The sequence below is a fragment of the Mixophyes fleayi genome, chromosome 3 (genome assembly GCF_038048845.1).
Source record: "Mixophyes fleayi isolate aMixFle1 chromosome 3, aMixFle1.hap1, whole genome shotgun sequence".
Classification (NCBI taxonomy): domain Eukaryota; kingdom Metazoa; phylum Chordata; class Amphibia; order Anura; family Limnodynastidae; genus Mixophyes; species Mixophyes fleayi.
The window spans coordinates 246,970,530-246,994,038 of NC_134404.1; the positions used below are offsets into that span (position 1 = coordinate 246,970,530).

The 23,509-nt window shown below is 39.9% G+C and overlaps 1 protein-coding gene across 5 annotated transcripts in view; it reads right to left on the reverse strand.

Annotated features, from left to right (window-relative positions):
* Positions 1 to 23,509, reverse strand: part of ARID1B (AT-rich interaction domain 1B) — an 835,793-nt gene that overhangs the window by 163,483 nt on the left and 648,801 nt on the right. For 3 of the 5 annotated variants that reach the window (XM_075203384.1, XM_075203383.1, XM_075203382.1), the window contains 3 exons: positions 20,612 to 20,791; positions 7,357 to 7,669; positions 4,740 to 4,868 (listed from right to left, as the gene is read on the reverse strand). In XM_075203384.1, the coding sequence (XP_075059485.1) occupies positions 4,740 to 4,868; positions 7,357 to 7,669; positions 20,612 to 20,791 (622 nt within the window). The remainder of the gene's footprint in view (positions 1 to 4,739; positions 4,869 to 7,356; positions 7,670 to 20,611; positions 20,792 to 23,509) is intronic. The other 2 variants (XM_075203385.1, XM_075203386.1) reach the window with 1 other exon arrangement.

Sequence of the window (23,509 nt, forward strand, 5' to 3'; positions counted from 1 at the left end):
CTATGGACCAAATGTGGAACTACCATAGTATCGCCATGAATCACTACATTGCCCAAATGCACTTAAATGCAAATTTATATCAGGCCTATAGATTTAAGTAAAATAAGCTATATTTTATACACTGAATCTAAAATAAGGTGCAAGGCTATATTTAATAAAGGGATACATTAGCCTGGCATTCAGTAATGTGCTAAAGCAATAACTCTGATGGCACATAAAGGGTATATTTAGGTCATGGTCAGCAAAACCCACAGAGCAAGGATAACAAAACTCTTGAAAAACAAACGTATAAATTCCTTTGCTACAAAATGAAATTAAATGCCTGACCTAGCCCAACACAGTCGTAAGAGTTTTAGATGGCCACAAAATGTGTCCTTGCGTAACAACAAGATTGTCCTGCTACGCAGAATATAAAAAGGTAAATGGAACAAGCAATAGTATTGAGGCAACAAGCTTTATCACGTCATTAAATGAGATTTCTAGCCGTAATAAAACATGCTTAAAATCTTACAAATGGCTGTCTTGCTAAGTTCACGTCTAACTAACATTTTGTTGACCAGAGAAGGATGCAAATAAAAAGAACTACTGCTTTCTTGTATGGTGAAGCAAAAGATGGTCAAGATCTCTTTTCTATATTAGAAGCGTTCAGATGTGTTGGAGACAGTAAAAAATGATGGGGTTTAAATTATAGGGTGTCATATAATAACACCATTAACAGTTTTCTTTAAAACCTAGGGCCATATTTATCAAAGGGCAAAAAGCCCTATCGTTAGCAAAAATCGTGCTAACGATAAGGCCTTGTAATAATAATATCATTGCTTAATATTTTAAATCTAATTGAACAAAACAATAAAAAAAAAAATCATTTTTTTCTTACCGATTGGAACTAAAAACCCAATGTGGGCTTTCAGCTCCACTGTGCATGCGTGAGCTGGCTACCTCATACGCATATGCCCAACGATTGTGGCAGTAACAGATTAACAGCATGGGTCCCATCCTACAGATTAAGAATCTCTGATCTACCCAAGTGTATTTTGCATGTTAACATTTATACAGCATAACCCACTACTTACACAATGCACAATTGGGTGTGTATTAATCTCAGTTCAATTCTCTAAGGCTATTTAATAGAATTTAGCCAACACAAAATATTTAAAACACATATACCAGTCATCACACACACAGTATATATATATCTAAATAATATAAGCATATTATATTATCAATTATTAATTTGTCCTGAGGTATGTCACATTGAGGTGACCTAGCGCTGTATGCTCCTGCCCATTGTGCATATGGCAATACAGGTTTTTGTTTTTTTTAGATAGTGACCATGCGCTGTCCATGACCCCAAAGAGACACAATAACACCCCCAACATGGTGTAGCCACACGACTTTGGCAGTTACGGTGGCACATAACTTTCTATCAAACAACTATGGATTGGGTCTTAAAATTCCTCTTGGCTGCCCTGTGTCTGCTACAATATTGGTTTGATGTTACTATAACCGCGTGAGGAGCATACATGTGTTAATGGTAGTAGGCCAAGCTTTGAGACACAAAGCATATAAACTCTTTTGCTGGCATTGTAATATAAGAAGAAAGATCATATTAAGCCAAAAAATTAAATAGAGTTCTGATCATCGCATAGGTGATATTTTTGTAACATATGGTAGTAATGGTATAGTAAGATATCAATATTGTTCTCTAGTTAGTCAATTAAGCCAATTTAAAAAAATGTGCTTCAAGAAATTTTAATTAAATCAAATCTATGGGTGTTGTGTAAAAGCTTATACAAATTTACAAACTTTTTTTTTTTTTTACTAAATACCTTTCCTATTTTCATTCTTTATTTAAATGATGCTATACATTAGTAAACGATTTTAATAACATAAGACACTGCTTTAATGCACATATAATACATTAACTTAAGTTTTCGGATGCTGCTAAAAACTAGGGATGTGCACCGGCCACTTTTCATGTTTTGGGTTTTGGGTTCTGATTACCTTCAGGTTTTGGGTTCTAATGGGTTTTGCCAAAACACCCCCTCAAGGTTTTGGTTCTGATTTTGGCTTTTGGGTTCTGATTTTTATTTTAAAAAGCATAAAAACTGCTAAAATCCAGATTTTTGCTTTTTTTTTTACTCCTACGCTATTATTAACCTCAATAACATTCGTTTCCACTCATTTCCAGTCTATTCTGAACACCTCACAATATTGTTTTTAGGCCAAAAGGTCGCACCGAGGTAGCTGGATGACTAAGCTAAGCGACACAAGTGGGCGGCACAAACACGTGGCCCAACACGTGGCAGGATCAGTGAACTTATATAGCAGTACCACTGGACTTATACGGCAGGATCAGTGGACTTAAACAGCAGTACCACTGGACTTATACGGCAGGATCAGTGCCTTGCTTGCAGTCTCCTAGGTAACGCAAATAATCTGTACAAATATGCACACAGGGGCATGGCCAGTAAAATATGGAACACATACTTTATGGATACTACCATTGTAGCAGAGGGCTGTAAAACTGGAACATGAAAGCTAATCATAAATAGCTATAACATTAACTGTAACACAGATTAATAGATATTTACAGGATCTGGTTCATACACACTAGTTAGATTTCTGGTTAATTATATCACTGTCAATTCATGTTTTTCCTGCAGTAGGAGGAAGTGAACCACTATGACAAAAAACACAATTTGCACATATCTAAATTGCTTCAGGTTGGAAATAATAAAAAATAATGGCTAACATTGGTGTTTCGCTAGACATCCTGGACCGATCATTAAAAAGGAATGCTGGGAACTGTAGGCTATCCGTTACCCTAGGAAGATTTTAAAAAACTTATTGTGGAAAATGTAAGGTAATCTATGGCCAACCTTCAGTAAATCAGTAACACACCCTCCCTCTTCCCTCTCCAATATAATAGTGGAAGGGCGCAATGAAATACAACAAATAGACAGACAATATAAATGTTTATAGCTCTTTTGGATAAAAAGTTGAATAAAATCGGAACTCCGTGAGGATAGAAGAAATATAAAATGAATCTTACCCTAGATATCCCTAAAAGTTGTGCAGATCCTCAGGATGTAGCGATAATGCAGTCCCGGTATAGAGATGAGTGCAGTATGAATCCGAGTGAAGATGGCGGCGGCAAGCGGGGGAATAATATGAATCCGGATCTCGCGAGATCCGACGGCGGGATGATGAGGTTTTGCCTCGTTCTGAGTTTTGCGATCGGTGGGAATAACCGAACAGTGCTCGGATCAGGCTCGGATCGGCACTGTTTGGGGGTGTTCTGATTTGCCAAATCCGGACCCGCTCATCTCTACTAAAAACTACTGAGCAAAAAGTAAGACATGCCTTGTATTGCAAACCCTGCATACTCATACCCTGCTTTTGACTGCATCAATGATACAGAAAAAAAAGAAATTACATATGAAGCCATTTCACTGTTGCTCCATACATAATTGATGTGTACTAAGCGCAATAAGGCTAAATGCTAGATACAGGCCAGTGCTTTGAAATTATATTTTGCACAGTGATCTCTCTATATCTGCATTCAATCAGTCTATATGTCATTTACCTTAACCTTTTCCAGTTGTATGAATGATAACAGTGACCCACAGAAATCAGAAACTGACAAATCCCATAAAGGGCTGGAGGAGAAGCAACAAATACAAACGCTTTTCTATTCTTTCTTTAAAATAAGATCATTGTTCACTTTAAAAGGAAAAAAAAGTTGAAAAACTTAGTGCTACCTAGATATTCAAGGTCAGACAATTTTTCTTCAAAACCTCTATTCTGAGTAACCAGAGCAGAAAACATTCTGTTGATATTATTAACAATGTATGTCACACAGCACTTTTCCCAGACATAAACAAATAATATGACAGTCACAAAAGGTAAAATGTGGAATGAGTGGCAAAATTCTAATGGATCATCAAAGCCACCCTTTCAAGCATGAAGGGTAAAGATATCATGAGCCATGCAGGACATTGTGTCAATGCCTAAGAGACATGCACTTCCTCCAATCAGGTTTGTAATGCTAAAACTTGCAGGGGTTAAGGCTTTAAGGCCACATACACACTGAGGTTAAAATTCTGATACATTTCTAATGCAAATTAAGCAAAAGGCTGTGAAAATATGAAACATCATAGTAAATGAGGATGTACAAATTATTGTTCTTACGTGTGTTTAATCCGCTTTGTGCTGCAGTGTATTATATAATGCTTCATATTACATTTCAGTGCGCCTGACATGTGCCCATTCAGTTGCGAACTTACATTTATCTTAATGGGAGCACAATGTAAATGCAATTAGATGCGATTAAGAAGCATTTACATAAGTACTTACACATGGGTTTGGCTTGAACAAGTTTTGTCACAGACAAGTGCTTAAAGAACGCAGCTTCAATGCATTTGTAAACGCATTTCAAACTCATAGCAAATCAAATACATACATAAGAGTAGTGTGGTTTATAAACATTCCTAATTGCATTTTAACATGCGTTAAAAAATGCGTTGCAAACACCAGTGTGTATGTAGCCTTACAACTGCATGTTGTAAAACTTCCACTGCTAGCAACCACACTAAGGCTGAGAAAACATGCCACAAATAGACAAAAAAGAAGCAAAGTGTTTATATGCAAACAGGTAAGTAACTAAAACTAAAAACAAGGAAAAACAAAATCAAATGATAGGTCAGAGGTCTCAAAGCAAGTACTGTTGTACCTACCCGTACTGATCAGGCTGATGCATCATTGGAACCTGAGTGTTGCCATAGTTGGGATGTTGTGAGGAAAACAAGGGGCGTCCGCCAGCCCCAGACTGGCTGGGATAAGCAGGTGACCTAATGTATGGTGGCCTAAAGCAGGACAAAAGAACAAGCTTCTTTGTATATTTACTATAATGAAATGAGCCAATTTTTCACTATTGAAAAAAATACCCAAGAGCGAGAAAGGTTCAGACAAGATAGGCAAATTCTTCAATTTAAAATACAAATTTTAAATTAAAAAAATATGTCTTGATGTGGTGAGCTAAGAAATCCCATTAAAGAAACTCCTGGATGGACCTGACGTAACATATGTAGAATTTAGAGTCATGGGGCTAGATTTACTAAGCTGCGGGTTTGAAAAAGTGGGGATATTGCCTATAGCAACCAATCAGATTCTAGCTTTCATTTATTTAGTACTTTCTACAAAATGACAGCTAGAATCTGACTGGTTGCTATAGCAACATCCCCACTTTTTCAAACCCGCATCTTAGTAAATATAGCCCATAATATATACATATCATTAGACTTCTGCCCACAGATACCATCACTTAGACCTACTAGTGGACATTAAAGTAAACCAAAACATCATCATCATCACCATTTATTTATATAGCGCCACTGATTCTGCAGCGCTGTACAGTGAACTCATTCACATCTGTCCCTGCCCCATTGGAGCTTACAGTCTAAATTCCCTAATATAGACACACACTCACAGACAGACAGACTCATACAGACAGACAGGTAGAGAGGGAGACAGACAGGTAGAGACTAGGGTCAATTTTGATAGCAGCCAATTAACCTACTAGTATGTTTTTTTGGAGTGTGGGAGGAAACCGGAGCACCCGGAGGAAACCCACGCAAACACAGGGAGAACATATAAACTCCACACAGATAAGGCCATGGTCGGGAATTGAACTCATGACCCCAGTGCTGTGAGGTAGAAGTGCTACCACCATGCCACCGTGCTGCCCATGTGTAACACTGAGCAAAGTTTTTTTTATGAAGCTGCTTGGAGGGGCAGAGTTCCTCTCTTATCACTCCCTAATAGGGAAATACAGTAGACGGTGCACAGAAGTCCAAACCTCCACAGATCTGATTAGAGCTTGTCAGTTACTAAGAAGAGTTCTATGGGTGAACATTTCAAGAGGCATTCTATGCATGTCTATTCGAGCTTTGGTCTTAGAAGCTGTTTAGTCATTGGATACAGGCTTTAAGTTTTGTCTACTGCTTGTCAAAAAAGTTAAGAAAATAATAAAAACTACTCCAGTGGTACGTCAGTCACTGATTGCTTGATTTTACATACATACTGTGCACATGAAGATGTTACTGTTTGGCTTATTGATTAGTTTACTGTCTTAACTCATAAAAACAAGCACTTGATGGAATGAAAGGGAAAATGGCGCATTTTCAGATGCATGGTAGAAAATAACCAAACAATAGCTGAACAAAACTGTTTGTGAAAGAAAAGAAGTCTGGGATCAGTTCAATGTAAATAGAAACAATAATAATAATCAAAGCTAACAACAAATCTAGCAATTAAATATATGTTTCTAACAGCATCATCATTCCTTGTGTCCTTTGTATGTTCCATGTAAGACAGCAATAATGGATGCATTCCCCACATGAAAATAATTTTGCAATGGCATAAATAAGTATTTAGGACAAACGATTTGCACTTGCTGTAAACAAATTTGTAAGAGAATTGTATGTCCTAACAAATAATGAATGCTTCCGCTTCTTCTGCAGACAACCATTTATCTATAGCTTTTTGTTTGTGGAGTCTTACACACACACACACACACACTGGTGTAGCTAAAGCTGTAACACATTAAAACCATTCTCAAAAACCTTTTGTGGTAGCTGTAATGCAAAATTAAGCTTCTTGAATGTGGACCATGTGACTGGTCACATGTAGCTATAAGAAAGGATGCATATGCATTGGCTACAGTCTATTATTCTATCACTTTGGAAATTTGATCACATTGATGATGTCTGGGAGCTACAGCACCGAACTATAAGTCCCAAAATAATTGTTTTATTGAAGAGCAGGTTATAACCGTCACACATTCAACCCTTTAAGGAATATGAGGGTGAATTGGGCATCAGATTTGTCCAGAGTGATTTTAAGAGAAATCTTGACATTTTTTGTTAGATTGCAAATATTGAATTTATCTGAGAGAACCCACCATTGACCAGCAGTAGCTTGACAAGCAATTAGTTAGGGCTCGCTAAAAAAATTAAAAACCATCTCTAATGAAATCACTTACACTTGAGTGTATATGAAACGGGACTTTGGGCACAACGTTTTTTTAATCTATTATAAACTATACACTGCCCATTTTAGTATTTTATTGTCTCTTTAAACATTACTTTAAACAAGTAATTATTTTTTCTTTATTTAATGATACAGTATATCACTCGCCTGTCTATACATCATAAAACTTGTCAATACTAGTATAATGGTCAATGACAAGAGAAACATTGCAATGCTTCCCTACTGTTCACCTGCAAGAATAAAAAGAAAAGTACTGTGCCACCACATGGAAAACGTGTCAAACATTCAATCAATGAAACATACCTGTTCTGAGCAGAGTTAGCTGCTGCCTGCATCACTGCAGCTGCTGCCTCCTGTGCCTTACGGTTCACAGTGGGCATTGGTGGTCCCATCCCTGGAGCACCCTGTTGAGGAATGCCAGAAGAATTGGGGGTCATATTGCCCATGTTTCCAGGATATGGCCTGCTTTGTACTGCACTGCCTGGCATTCTGCCCATGTTCATAGAGCTGCTGGATCCATGCCCATGTATCTGGTTGTTGGCATTTATGCCAGGGCCTGGGCCACTGTAGTTTGTGTTTGGAACTCCAGCATATGAAGGCGGTCTTGAGTAATTACCTTAATTAATAAAAATTAGATATTGTTAAAATGATTGCATGCCTTGTAACATTTAAGATATATCTGTATAGTCACAGCTGCATTGTTTATTGGGAAAACATATGTTATAAATGAATAACATACTTTCTGCTAAGTTCTGTGATCTTTATACAAGCACTCACCCTGAAGCCTTATATCAGCCAATTTTAATGGTGCACTACCACATACAGGTTATATTTTCCTAACTCTCCACAACTGGATCCGGGGGGCTGCTCCACACATCAATTTTTCACGGGACTCTGATGATTTGAAAGCCAGCAAATCAATTGTGTTTGCCATTTTAATATGGCAGCAGAGAGGGGGTAAGAACAGGAGGACCAATCACAAGTTACGACTCCTGCTCATAATTCCTCTGGTTTTTTTCCAGGCTGTGAAAAGAACTATTCAGCTCTTTTTCCTGGGGCTCTGGCTAGGCATGGAGAAGGTTATTACAATGTAACATGCAGGTGGTAGTGTAGATTTAAACTTAAAATTGTGCAATTATTTTTTCAGATTTTATAGGCAAACTTAGGTGTTTAGTTGCGCTACTTGATAAATCTAAGTGCCATTTGCTTTCTTACTGTATTAATTTTCTAACATATTAATATACACTCTAACTTACCACAATTAAAAGAATATGGAGAAAACATTATTTTGCTCTGCAAAAATTATTTGTATAATTGCTAGTTCAACCACTAATAATTAAAAGTACAGTACAAAACCACGCTACGAGTAATTGTTTATTCTTTATACACCATCATCATCACCTTTTTTTATTTAGCGCCACTGATTCCACAGCGCTGACATGGAAAATAATATAAAGACGAAAATATGCATCTAGAAAATAGTTAAACACATGTAATTATCTTGCAGTGGGTGAGATTTTGATTATTAACAGTTTAAACACTGCTCTGTTGCAGCAATCCGATATGTAGATATTTTACACAGATATTATCATCTGTTATGCTGAGATAATGGCTCATTTATTGTTCAGACACAGATTGATGCTTTAAAAAATAATGTCTTGCAGTTATGCAAACAAATTGTCCTGCATGAATTGGTTGTAATGCTCTATTGTTCTGGCTAAAATATGCTCACACATGTAGCAGTTCAGAGTACAGTAATAGCAAGTCAGTACAGTAAACGTGACTAGCAAAAATGAACCCATTTATTGAATCTACAAATAACCATATGTATTGCTAACAAAGGGGTGGAAATGCTACAACTTTTTCTATCCATTTTAATGTGTCCAAAATGAATACAAAATCAAGTGTCATAGGCCTTAACAGGGCCTGATTAAGGGTTCTGGCCGCCCTAGGCTAATACGGCCGCAGCGCCCCCCCCCCCCCTCCTCCGAATATATAGGTGTATAGGAACACTCCTGAATATGAATGTTCAGGTGTATTCTCCAGCATTCAAATTTAGACAGATTGTGCCATTGTCTCTTACCTGTCCTTGCTCTTCTCTCTTGCAACTTTGTTATCCTCTCGCTGGCTTCTGGAAAGTTGGCGTCCTTTTTTGAAAATGCAAAAAAATAAATTATAATGCAAACCCTGAATGATTAGGCCCTTTAGTTAAAACAAAACACTCCATTATGGCCAGCTAAAAGTACCCCATTGGACAGGCATATATAAGCAATATCTGAATATTTGTTGTCAATCAAATACAAACCTCTACCAGCCCCATCTCACTAATATTTAGTATTCTAGTGATTGCTGAGACCACCCATGTGACCACCACACAATCATGAGATTCTGCCCCCCAAAGCTGCTCTATTTTTTAAATACCCCCTGCAGCCATTTTCCTTAACCACAACCCCCCCCCCCCCGCACAGCCATTTTCCTTAAGCCCTGCTGCAGCCATTTTCTTTACCTCCCACCCTGCATCCATCCCCCTTGCAGCTATTTTCCTTACCTCCACTCTGCAAGCTAGCTATCCCCCCCCCGTCACATCAAAACTCCCCCAGTCACATATATCAGCCCCCCTCCTCTGCCCTCCTTCATACATATCAACCTCTCTACCTCCCTATAGATTTTCATGGCAGCCCCCCCCTCCCACCCTATAGATTTGTATGACAGTCCCCCTCTCCCTCCCTATACATATGCATGTCAGTCCCCCCTCTCCCTCCCTATAGATATGCAGGGTAGTCCCCCCCTCCCTACAGATATGCAGGGTAGTTCCCCCTCCTCCCTATAGATATGCAGGGTAGTTCCCCCCCCTTCCTATAGATATGCAGGGCAGTTCCCCCTCCCTATAGATATGCAGGGCAGTTCCCCCCCTCCTTATAGATATGCAGGGCAGTTCCCCCCCTCCCTATAGATATGCAGGGCAGTCCCCCCCCCTCCCTATAGATATGCAGGGCAGTTCCCCCCCTCCTTATAGATATGCAGGGCAGTTTCCCCCCCCTCCCTATAGATATGCAGGGCAGTCCCCCCCCCCTCCCTATAGATATGCTAGGCAGTTCCCCCCCTCCCTATAGATATGCAGGGCAGTTCCCCCCCCTCCCTATAGATATGCAGGGCAGTTGCCCCCCTCCCTATAGATATGCAGGGCAGTTCCCCCCCCCTCCCTATAGATATGCAGGGCAGTTCCCTCCCTCCCTATAGATATGCAGGGCAGTCCCCCCCCTCCCTATAGATATGCAGGGCAGTTCCCCCCCCCTCCCTATAGATATGCAGGGCAGTCCCCCCCCCCTCCCTATAGATATGCAGGGCAGTTCCCCCCTTCACTTACCTGTAGTTGTGCCAGCATCGCTCCTCTCCTCAGATCAGCAGATAGGAAGTGAAGACGTCCTGCTTCCTGTCTGCTGTACAGCAACAGGCAGCCTGGCGATTGGCTGTGTGTTGCTAACCACTGACCACCAATGCTTTTGATCGTCGAGCCCTCCACCCCCCCCCCCCTGCGGCGATCCCCAGCGGCGACCCCCCCCCCCTCCCCCACCCCGAAAAAAAAAATGAATGAAGAAAAAAAAAATGTAAAAAAAAATAAATAAATTTTTTTAAAAAAAAAAATTTTGTTTTTTTTTAAAAAAATACCCACAGTGCAGCGCCTCCCGGGACCCAGCGCCCCAGGCTGCAGCCTGGTCAGCCCAGTGGTTGATCAGGCCCTGGGCCTTAATGGGAATTTTCCCTTAAAGGCCAGCGGCTTAATGAGACCGCCTGATGACTATTTTTTTCCTCTCCCGATTTTCTTTAATTAAATGATTTGTATATTTTTTCAACTGGCAGAGGAGATCGGCCACCTATGTACATTAGACCACTTGCCGATGGATGGCCCCTCCCCGGGGAACAGCTACCTTAATATTTATATTACACTGCATAAGCAGACAATCTTTAATGTTATAACAAGCAGCACATCTAAATGTGTTAATCAATTAACCTCAAACAAACCAGAGTGATATGAACTCATCTACAAAAGAGCAAGGACAACCAATGTAAAAGAGGCATGTAATAATGTGAAAACTTAAGATACCTTAAAAAAGTGTATCTACACCACAATAAATCAATTGCATAGCGTAAATGAAACATACTGTGCAAAATTTTATTCCTACAATTGGGCTTCACATCAGGCATTTACTAGACATGAATTATCAGAAAAATAAACTATCTATCAACTCCTTTCCCAACCTACTGCAACTTAAAGTTGATCTATCACCTCTATGTATGAATTACAGTTTTCACTATGCACTATTATATGGGTTCACGATGTATACCGTCCAATGGAATACATACCCTCTAAAATTGCCATCACAAGTGTACAGAATACCTCTCATGATCACCCAATAAAGCCTTAGAATTTATTTTATGTGCCAATAATTGCTGAAAAGATATGTTTCCATAAAGATTTATATAACTGAGAAGATAGGGACACAAGTTATGTAAAAAGTGGCATTCAATGTAAAGGAGGAACTAACCTCTGGAAATAGAGACAGGTTTGGAAATATGTAATCAATGCCTCTACAAAGTAACCCACAATATCCTTTCATAAAAGCAAATTTTTAGGCAGCCTCAGAAACACCAGAGGCGAAAAGTGGGTATTTTCATTTAATTTAATACAGCTGAAGCAGCATCTCCAGCCTGCAGCATGAACCCCCCGCTAGCATTTCTAGACATCAAATCACTTAATAACAGTACTCAAGCACTTCAGTGAAGAGGTTAAAATTGAGAATAATAAAATGCACAAAGCTTTTCAAGAAAAAATAAAAAGCTTTAGGGCATAAGTTAACCTACATTCATTTGTACACAAAACTTACTACTGAACTTAGCTAGGTCTCTAAGGCAGTATGGCAGATTTCAAATCAAAGCTGTAACTGAGATTTTTATTTATTTGATTATTTTTAGAAGGGAAAATGCACTTTGAGCTTTTATTTTTTTTTGCATCAATATTTTTATTCAACATTTTCAAAAGTATATGGGGTACAGAAAAAAAAGGGGAAAGGAGAAATGACATACAAAGGGAAGCACACATGGAATCCCAACGCAGGGGGAAGGGAATCACTCAGTTGAAATAAGGCTCACAGTATCAACAGTATACATTTAAGAATATAGAATACAACAAGACATATTAGCCTAGATTTAGATTGTCTGAAAACGCTTTCAACATAGGAGGGGTACCCGGAGATGAGGACTGTTCAGTGGATGAGGGGACTCTATAAGGGCCGCTGGAGAGTTAATTAGTTGATAATCTGAGGTATCCTGGGGAATCCCGGGACCCTCTGTGATGAATTCATGCCACCTAAACCATCTCATAATGGGGTTGATGCAGATGAGGAATAGGGCACATCTATTGTTTCCATCTCAAAACCATACTGTATCTTGGAGATGATTCCGGTGATGGCAGGGGAAACATGGGACTTCCAATTTTGTGCTATTGTCGCTCTAGCGGCTATCAATATGTGGCCCAGGAGGTAGCGATCCTGTTTTGGAATAGAGGTTGGGTAAACATGAAGAAGAGCTAGGGCAGGATCTGGAGCAACAGGGGTGTTTAAGACACTAGAGATCAAAACAAATACCTCGCTCCAGAGCGGCCGAAGCACCGGACATGACCAGAAGACATGAAAAATATTGGCTATTTGTGCACAGTGGCGCCATCAAAATTTTGATTGACTTGGAAAGAACTTCTGCAACCGCTCTGGCGTAAGGTACAGCCGGTTGATAAGTTTGACCTGCATCTCTGCATGGTTAATACATTTTGACATACAATGAGAGGTTACATACATTTTTCTCATTGTTGCTTAGTAAAATTAGATTCACATCCATTTCCCACCAGGTTTGTGCAGGGGTTTTAGCCGGGAGGATCAGGGAGTAGATGTAGTGGTACCAGAACGTTATTCCGCCTCTACTACTTCCCTTTGTCAGTCTATCTAGAACAGGCAAAGGGAGCGAAATGAGGGAGTAGGGATTTTTAGATACAGTTCTAACCCAGTGTCTAAGTTGCAAGTACCTATATGTCTCCGAGGATGGCAGTCTATAGCGATCCTGGAGGAGAGAAAAAGGAAGAAAAAGGCCCTGGGCAAACAAGTCTGATATGGAAGAAATTCCCCCTATCTTTCCAAACGGTGAGATTTAAATCTAAGATAAGTTGACATACTGCTTGAAGGGAAAGATTACAAGATGGAAGTGCAAAATCGATATGCAACCCAATAATCCTATCGCACACCTGCATGGCATCTGAGATGGATCGTAGTTTGTATACAGCAGTTGGGCGGGCAGACCTGGGAGTCCAAAGAAGGTCCAGCAGAAGATAGCTAGGACACAAGGTTCTCTCCATATCCACCCATGACTTAGATGTGTGTGGAAGTATCCAATCCCGCAGGTGGCTCAATATGCAAGCCTCTTGGTAATAAGGTAAGTTAGCATCAATACCCCACTTTGTTTAGATAAGGCCATGCATTTATGGGAGAGAAGGGAGCATTTCTGTCGCTACACATATGTCATCATTAGCGTATGAAAGCGGGCCATCAAACGTTTAGGTACGATATAAGGAATAGTACGAAAAATATACATTAGTTTGGGTAATAACATCATCTTAAAGACAGCTATACGATCCAGCCAGGAGACTTCGAAGTTAAGCCAATTCTTGGTTAGGGAGGAAAGGTGTAGAAAAATTGGGGCAAAATTTGTTTCAAATACTGTAGATAGGGTAAGAGGAATTTGTATACCCAAATATGGCAAAGAATCCTTTACCCAGACAAAGGAAAATTTCCTTTGCAAGAGCGATATTGAGGATTGCGGTATATTAATAGGGAGGGCCTCAGATTTAGTGATATTCAATTTATAAAACGAGGATGAACTATAATCGTCTAGGATACATTTCAAGGCTGACAGCGAGGTCTCCGGACTGGTAACAAATAGGAATATGTCATCTGCAATTAAACATAGTTTGTGTGTATAAGAGTGAAAAGTAATGCCTGGGAATTGATAAGCCTGTCTGATTGTATGCGCTAGAGGTTCTATAGCCATAACGAACATCAAGGGATGAAAGGGGACACCCCTGCCTTGTTCCATTTGTAATAGGGAAATGAGAAGATAGGAAATCATTACTAAATACTCTCACAGAAGGTCCCTGATATAGAGCTAATATAGAATGTAAGATAATACCCTGGATACCAAATTTTAGTAAAACTTCTTTCATATAAAGCCAATGGAGCCTATCAAACGCCTTCTCTGCATTGAGAGAAAGCATGACAAGCTCCTCTCCGGTCCCAGACAGAAGGTCTACCACATCTAGAATGCGCCATGTGTTATCTGATGCCTGGCGACCCAGGTCCGGATGGATCAGCTGAGGTAACAAAGGATTCAAGCGGTCAGCTATCAACCTGGCATAAATTTTTAGGTCGGTATTAAGTAGTGCTATCGGTCTATAGTTCTTGCAAAAACATTGTTGTAAAGATTGGTAAGAAGCGGGGCCAGCTCCGACCGAAATGTAATATAAAAGGCATTCACAAAGCCATCCGGGCCAGGGGCCTTGTCTCTAGGGAGGCGCTTGATAACCTCCTCAACCTCTCGCTGAGACCAAGGGAGATTAATCAGCTCCCAAACTATCCAGATCTAACGAGGGGAGGTTAAGGTGGTGAAGAAAAGTAGATATGGAAAGTTCTGATGGTTGCACCGTATCTTTGTCATCCTGTAAGTTATAAAGTCTAGCATAATATTTAGCGAATTGGTTTGCTATGTCGGCAGGATTATGAATCTTATTACCCCTTAGATTGAGGAGATTTTTGGCTTATTTACCTCTAAGTTTGCGGGCCAAGAGCCGACTGGCTCTATTGCCCATAGAATAAAATTTCTGACGCAATTTAGTGAGGGCTGATTTCATTAGAGATATAAAAAGTGTATTGAGCTGTTTTCTAACCTCATTTATTTCTTTTTAAAGGGCTTTAGAGGGGCGTGTCTGAATCTGTAATTCTAGAGCACTCAGCGTAGATTCGAGTGTATGCTGACGAACAAGGTACTGCTTTTTCAAGCGAGCACCTATTTGAATGACTGAGCCACGCAGTACTGCTTTCAATGCACACCAATGAGCAGAAATAGATGTGTCCTCTGGGTTGTTCACCTGAATATATTGTGACAATATTTTTGGAATATTGTGGAATGTAGTAAGTGCCAATCTGCGTTTATTTGGGGAATTAAGTCCCTTAACATTCAAAGAGTAAAACCGAACCATAGGTTATGAGACCTGAAAAGAGAAAGCTATGAGTCTGAACTATTCTTAAAACATGTAATGCGAGTGATCCGGGGAGAAGGGGAGCCAGGGTGGAAGGGTTCAAAAGAAAAAGAGGGGAAAAAAAAATTTAACTAACCGGTAGAATGGGGTCAGAGCATTTGCCACAGAGGAAAGCATGTGGCAAACTGGATACCATGTGGGGAGGTGGTGGACCTTGATCCCACCCGTGTAAAACTCAGAAAAGAAGAAAACATAAAAAAAAGGGGGAGAAAAACTAAATCAGCAACAGTGTAACGATAAAATAACATCACATTAAACCTCTGATATCTTGTAAAAAGCTATATTACAACAAAAACAATATGGACAGTGCAAGGAGGGATGTATACCCATCGGGAGCACCAGGCCCCCCACTGCAACAACCCTAAACCAGCAAGGCCATAAACTATCCTTAAGTAAACCCATTGATACACATTTTTACTTATGCACCAAATACAGATTTTTTTTTTTTTACAAAACACATCAGTACAAACAGAAGGTGCTAAACATTAGGCACAAGTAATGCTGTAGAAGCTGTGAGACTTTACGGCTTTAGCCAAGACATTAAACCTCAGTCTTTAGAAATGTGAGTCTATTCTGATTGAAGCGGCGACTTGCTAGAAGCGGTTCTAGGTGGAAGGGATATATGCCATTCCTATAGAAGTTTGGTACCAGCTTCAAGGGACGAGATGACATACGAGGACACCTCATGTCGAACCAGCAGCTTGACCGGAAAGCCCCAGCGGTAAGAGATATCGTTTGCTCGCAAGGCTGTCGTTATTGGATGGAGAGCTCTTCTTTGGTTGATGGTGGTGAGGGACAGGTCCTGAAAGAGCTGCAGATCCCCAAGCGTTGAAGCACTACCCGGGTACCGTGCCGCTTGAAGTATGGCCTCCTTGATATGGAAGAAATGAACCCAGAGGAGAGTGAAGGTGGTGAATACGATCAATGAGGAAGTCCTTATCATCCCCCGCGGGAAGTAGCTGCTTGAACAGAGAGACGGCATACTCTTGTAAGTCTGCATTGGAGACAGATTCCGGAATGCCCCTGATCTTGATATTATTTCTGCGGGAGCGGTTTTCCAGATCCACCACTTTACCTCTCAGAAAGGCAACCTCATCCTGGAGAGAGTGATGTGAGGAGGAGGGGTCTTTATGGAAAGCAACCACTTCCCCCATCTTTGTCTCAATATGGTCTGTACGATCTCCAATCTCAGTAATATCTGATTTCAAACCTCTGATTGTCGCTCTCATCTCAAAAGTCAGGTCAGCCCGAAGAGCAATTAGCATCTGGTGTAGGGTAGAGTGCAAAACGCGCGCTGTTAATGGGGCATCTCTGGCTCCTTGGCCCGGGCCGATGGAGAAGAATCTCTTGAGGTAGAAGGAGAGCTTGATACAGACTTAGGTTTTGGTTGAAATTTAAGTGGAGGAGTCAAGACAGTAGGCTTAATCTTTGTAGGAGCCATGACAGACTATCTAGTATGTAAAGCCAGCAAAATTTGATGGTAGACTTCGCCTGACGATCTGTTGCTTACAGTGTCACACCAGGTGGGTATCCTGCATGTTAATTCAAAAATTTCCATTATTATGCCGGAGGGATACCTGTGATCCCTGGAAGATACAATATTATATTCAGCAGGGTGATGACAGTGTCGAAGTCATATAATTGGATGAACAAAAGTATATTGGTTAATATTGTTTTACCGTGCAATTGCGATCAGTACGCCACGTAACATGGCGCGATCGCACGATAAAATACGCACACATACACTCGCACTCCCACATTCATTTATTTATATATTTCATATTTATAATGGTTCCATTCCACAGTTGTTTATGAGCAGATGATATTTGATTTATAGTTATATATATATTATAAGGTTATATGTACACTTTAGTGATATTTAAGGTTCAGGTTACAGGAAATATCTCATGTTTAGTATCATTTTAATCCCCTATTTATCCGCAGTTGTCCGGTTTGTTCGCCGAAGGAATCGGACATTGCATACTTTAGTTAGCGATGTTAGGGAATAAATGTTTAAAATGATACTGCCTGTATAATGTGAATAGACTAGTTTAAACTGGATTCTTGGCGAGAAAATCGGAGTGCATCCCCTGGAGAGCTGACCCCCACCTTTGGATATTTTGGTTTGAACTGGCCTATGACTTGCAGTACACTGGACTCTACTGAAGCCTGGACCAATAGAAGCAAGCCACATCATCTGTATTGTTTTCTCTGTAACACTGAGCGTATATAATACAGCTTTGCTGGGACCAGCTGCAGTCATCTCTGACCACAGTCTTCTAGAGTAAAGTACTGTAGCTGGTACCAGCAGAGCGCAGCGAGGGCGCGGCGGTATGTATGTATTTGATATCGGCTGTACTGTATTATAATTATGTAATTGCTAAAACTTTTGCTTCTGCTAAATAAATTGTTTGTGGTTTGGAAACATAAGAAATCGCTTAGACAATGCTTATTGGAAAATGATAAAATTACTTTAATTACAGGATGTCAATACACAATGGTATAAGATGTGCTTCAAAAAAAGCTCTGTAATCGCTGGACAGATTCAACCTAAAGTGGTAAATAGTTGAACACTGCTGCAGGGATCACTGCATATTATTATTGTGCCACTGGCCATTAAAAAAAAAATCAGGGCCAAGTACCACGATTGTCAAGCACACTATTTCAGCTCTCTACCAAGAGCAAAGCTGAGATACCTCCTCAGTGGCCAGCAGGACCCACTTCAAGCAGCGAGGTGGCGATGAGTTGAGCCGCGTAGCCCCTTCCGGAAGTCACTCGTTGGTGGGGAAGTGGGTACTCGAGGCCAAGGCTCCCGAACCGGAAGTAGGCCTCTGAACGGACCGCAACACCCGCCCGCTTCTCAGCTCAGCAGGAAGGCACAGAAAAGGTAGTATACCCAATTAGGTTATATATGATTGTCCAGGGCGTTCCAGCCGTCGCAAGTCCACTACAGGGTCCCAGCGCCAGGCAACTCCACAGCTCTCAAAAGGTCCTCAATACCGAGAAACCTCTTCCAGCTCGCACTCCCGGCAGAGCAGTCACAGGGTGCAGGCCAGCAGCTCTTGTATCCACAGCCGACAAGTGTGCTAGAAGGAGAAAGGGGTATTCTCCGATTTTAGCCCGTTTTTGCCCCAGTTACACAGAGCTAACAAAGAAGGCAGCCATCGCTCATGGCATCCAAACCATGCCCCATCTTGAGCTTTTTTATAGTATTGCTTATAATAAGCTTGTGTTAAAAATCTGGCAAGAAATACTATGCATTCTGTAAAAATAATCATAGTCACTGTACACAGAGTTTGGAAGAGTGAGAAACTTTAGATTAAAAACGCTGTAATCAAAAGAGTCTGCAAAACAGTTTAAGCCATAATTCTATTCCCTGATTTATCTATATAAGACATTTTAATGTATCAATAAACGAGGCATGAGGCGTGCATGGGCAAATTGTGCATTACAAAATGAGCGTATGTTATTTACCTGCTCCTCCCTTTCACCCATACCTGCCCACTCTCCTGGAATGTCTGGGAGACTCCTGAACTCCGGATAGGTCTTCTGGACTCCGGCATGACAAGATTTGTAATAAATTGCGCCATTTTTGCCCTACGGCAAAACTGTGCTTTTTCACCGCTGCTTCATGGGGGTGGGGCCATAATGATGCGATTCACCGTGCCCCAACCCCCTTCCATCCTCACATTTCACCTGCTCCCACCTATGCTCTCACCACACGTCAGGCTGTGCGATGCATTGGGGGGGGGAGGGTGAGCAGGAAGACCAGCCAGAAATCTGCACCTTTTTTAAAGCCCATTTACCCCTTATTTTGTTGTTATGTGCATTTCACAACAGGGATTTTATACCAATAAACCAGTCCTGAAAATTAAATTTTTAAGCATAATAATTAAATAATAAATTTGCCAGACATGTTAAGTATCCTAATAGCACACATTGGATAAGGTCAATTGACAATCCTCAGCCTCTAGAGTAAAAGTCAAGTAAAGGTAATAATTGAGATTCAATCAACCAAGCTGGAACGTGATTTGGAATATTGTTTGGTAAATGTTATATAGCTAGTCACTATTATACTCTTTCACCTCAATGGAAAATGTGATAACTATCGGTCATAGGAACTAACTGTACAGACAAGTTAGTTAAATTTTGCTGTACAGATTACATCTGTAATATTAAAAAAATAAAACTACAAAATGTGTGACCTGCACATTTTTTATGTTAATGAGATAAAAATTTTGCTCTGAATGTGCCTTTAACGTTAGTGTCAAGCTGGAAGACAGTAAATATCTAACTCTAACCCAGTGCCAAAGACAAATAAATAAAAGAGAGAGCATAGAGGGAAATCCAGGAATAAGGAGGCCAGTCATCTTCCCATGCTTTCCTAATGGATTAGTAATTCACTGACGAGGGCACTGACAGAAAACAGATGGCTCAAAACATTAAAGACAATGAATCCAGCAGCTGCCGGGCTGGCCCGTATCAGCTGGACGTGTCACAAAGCCAAGTCCGGGTGCCCACACACTTGTAAATGTGGGTCCAGGCTGGAGCTTGATAATCCAGAAACCAGCAGTCAACTGCTATAACCAAAGGGTTATTCTGCAGATGAGGCTGTGCATTTAACCCCCTGGTACCTACAGTAATGAAATGTTTCAATTAGTAATAATACTTCTAAGGCGTAGCTAAGCTAGTCAAAAATAAGAAATCAAAAATTATTTCTGATGTACCTAGTATACTATGGCACGAGAGAGTAAGGCTGAAAAACAGTAATTGTGCTGATTTAGTCTGGTGTACAAAACAAATGACTATAATCAAAAACATTAGATTTTGGGTGCTGCATCGAAATAAAAATATAATGGATAAGTAAGAAGAGAACATAAGGGTTAGGTTTTATTTTTAGTGATAACTTACATACCGTTACACAAATGAGGCATTTATTGCCAACATTTTCTGATGTGACTCAAAGGAGCTTTATACTGTACAGCACCCAAAAATCACTAAGAACACATAAGTTTATGAGGAGCCCCTGGTTCAACCCCATTAGTCAATGATCCAGTGCTAGTCAAACATATTATTTTATGGATCTAAATGACGACAACAGAGGCACATCTCTGTGTATATTATAATATTTATTCCGCAAATATTATAACTAAGGACACGTACATTAAATATAATGTGTTTTAGAAATTTTTAACTTACCTTGCGGGCCATACTGGCTTGCCTGCGGTCCATAATTCCCACTGGAGTTTCCCTGTGGAAAGTTGCCCATACCAGCATGAATTTGACCTCCGGGAGATGAATGTGGAGACATGGAACGCCCAGTCTGCTGCTGTCCATATTGTGACAGTTGGTGGTTTCTTTGCACACCGGGCATATAAACTGCAACAGATTAAAAAAAATTAATTGATAAATACAAGGTATAAAAATGTTAATTGCAAATTGAGGTTTCAAAACAGTGAACAGGGTGCAGTAACTAAAGTTACAATGCAACAATTACAATTACTTATGGAACAATAAACATGACTAGCAAAAATGAAACCATTTATTGAACTCAAACATAACCATATATTGTATATTGCCAACAAAGGACTAGAAATTGTGGCTCCAAAATTATTTTCTTGTGTGTTATGTGCACCTTTTTATCCATTTTAAGGTGTCCAAAATTAAACAGTTAACAACAACAACAAAGACAAAAACCATTCATAAGGGCTCATTTAATAATTTTGCATGTAGTTGTATTTGCACTACAACACATTGCACAGATACACTGAAACCTGCAGTAGCAGATTGGCCATAGGTTTTAACGGGACTTTTCCAGGAAGGCTGGTGGATTAATGGGACCACCTGATGTCTTTAATTTTTCCCCTCTTCCAATTCTATTTTTTTAAATAAGCGATTTATATATTTTTCACCCGGCAGAGGAGATCGGCCACCTATGTACATTGGACTACATTCTGTGCAAAGTTGTCAGAGAGGGGATTGCTGGGTGTATTGCTATAGTGTGGAGAGACTGGGGAGTATTGCTGTAATGTGTGGGTGGTATAACAGATTGCTGTTCTGTAGGGTTGGGGGATTGCTGTAATTTGGGAGGATTGCTGTAATGTTGAGGGTATAGCTGATTGCTGTAATGTGTGTGAAGCAACTGGGGGTGCTAATAATGTGCTAAATAGGAGAAATAGAACTATTTGTTAAATGTGAATGTTACTGATTTAATGTTGGAACTTGTTGTGGGGCATAGAGAGTTTATTAGTTGCTCGGCTTTCCAGGAGGTGAATAGTAACTATGGCTGTTTTTAAATATTTCAGGATCTCTTCAAACAGCAGCTGAGATTAAGACACCAGCAGGTAGAGACAGCTGTAAGGACAAGTAAGTTGGAAACAGACCATCCCAAATGTGGTGGGACTGTCTCATGTATTGACTAGAGAGAGGAGGGAGATATGTCCCACTTTATGCTGCTCTGATTAAAGGGGGAACCACATGCACCTAACAGTGGTGCACGCATCCTTGCCAGTGTGTTTTAAAGTGAAATAGTTGGAGAATGGCCTAACACTATCTAATGCGAAGGCTACACTCCTTGCATATAGGTTACTCCCACATCCGACTGCATGGTGGCACCCACACCGCCGGCCCGCTTACTGATGATTTGCCCCTACCTACTACCAAATAGGCCACACCTACCACAAGGTAGATTTCAGAATATTTTCCTTGACCATTTTTAATTCCTAATATATCCCTGGATATTTGCTGTCATGGTGTAACTTGTACTCTGAACCTAAAAAGCTAATTGGTGATTGATTGTTGTGGTTCAGTGCACGCAATGTTAATAAATGAGCCCTTGTATTGGCAAAAAAAGTATCCACAATGGTATTCACAAAGTGCTAATTCAATTCCAACAGTTCTCTTATAGTTTTTATAAACTTTTTTGGTGGGTAGGACAGAAGGTTTTTGGTATAATATTATTGACTTTTTATTGGGAACAAATCAAGCAAAAATAGTGAAAAATACACTAATCACTAGTGCAATACCACAAAAACACCCTAAATATAATTTCCAATGTTTAGTATCTTTCTCTGTGTCATAATAAACGTTATGTACATGCGTGCATATATAGAGAAGCCACTTTTGTTGTATTTCATTGCTAATGTACTTCATTGTGGTAGCATATATATATATATATATATATATATATATATATATATATATATATATATATATATATATACACGTTTTTGCTCGGATGTGGGTTTTTTTGTCTTATTTTTTTTTCTTTAAATGTGCTTATTTTACAAATGCTGTCAACTGCTTGGAGAACCTATCCCCTGTAATTTTGGAGCAACAGAAGTCCAAATTGTATAAAAATAAGCATTATTTAAACTGTAATACACTAGATCCATGTACCAACCACAGGTAATTTACAATGTCCTGTCAGGGAGAATCATTGGTTACAATAGGTGTAATTTCAACCTCTCTAGGACAGCTTGTTTGGTTTATTCTGTATTTCTTATATGAGCTAGTCTTCAAATTGTATATGTGAGCACAAATAATTTATATTTAAGTTTACACAATATTTACAACTGAACACTATTTTCATAATAAACTTTTCATTTTGGACTACAAAAAAATTTCAGTTAAAGGGTGAAGAGTGTTCTCATCTGGCATGGACAGCATACATAATAGAATACCTTCCAATGTTCTATTTTTTGGGGAATCTGGACATGGCCAACCCCCTTACAAAGGTTGTGTCACATTGTGGGAGCAACATCCCCTGGGGGTGCCTAGCATTTCTGAAGCACAAGCCTGTCCCCTCCCCTAAATACACCCCTGCATTAACCATGGCATATGCGTGGGGAGGCTGTAGTGAGCTGAACACATCTCCTACATATCCTGACAGTTGGGATAAAACGTAGGACTGTCTACATAAGGCCACTTGGGAGCTATGTAATAATAGAAAAAAAAACAACCAAAGAGTTTACAGGGTGTCTTATATTTTACTTTGCTTATTAGTTCTCCAAGAATCACATTTGAATGCTTCTTACAGTCAATTAATTTAAAAAAATTTTTTTTTAGCAGTATCAAAGCTTCAAGCGCTCTTCATCA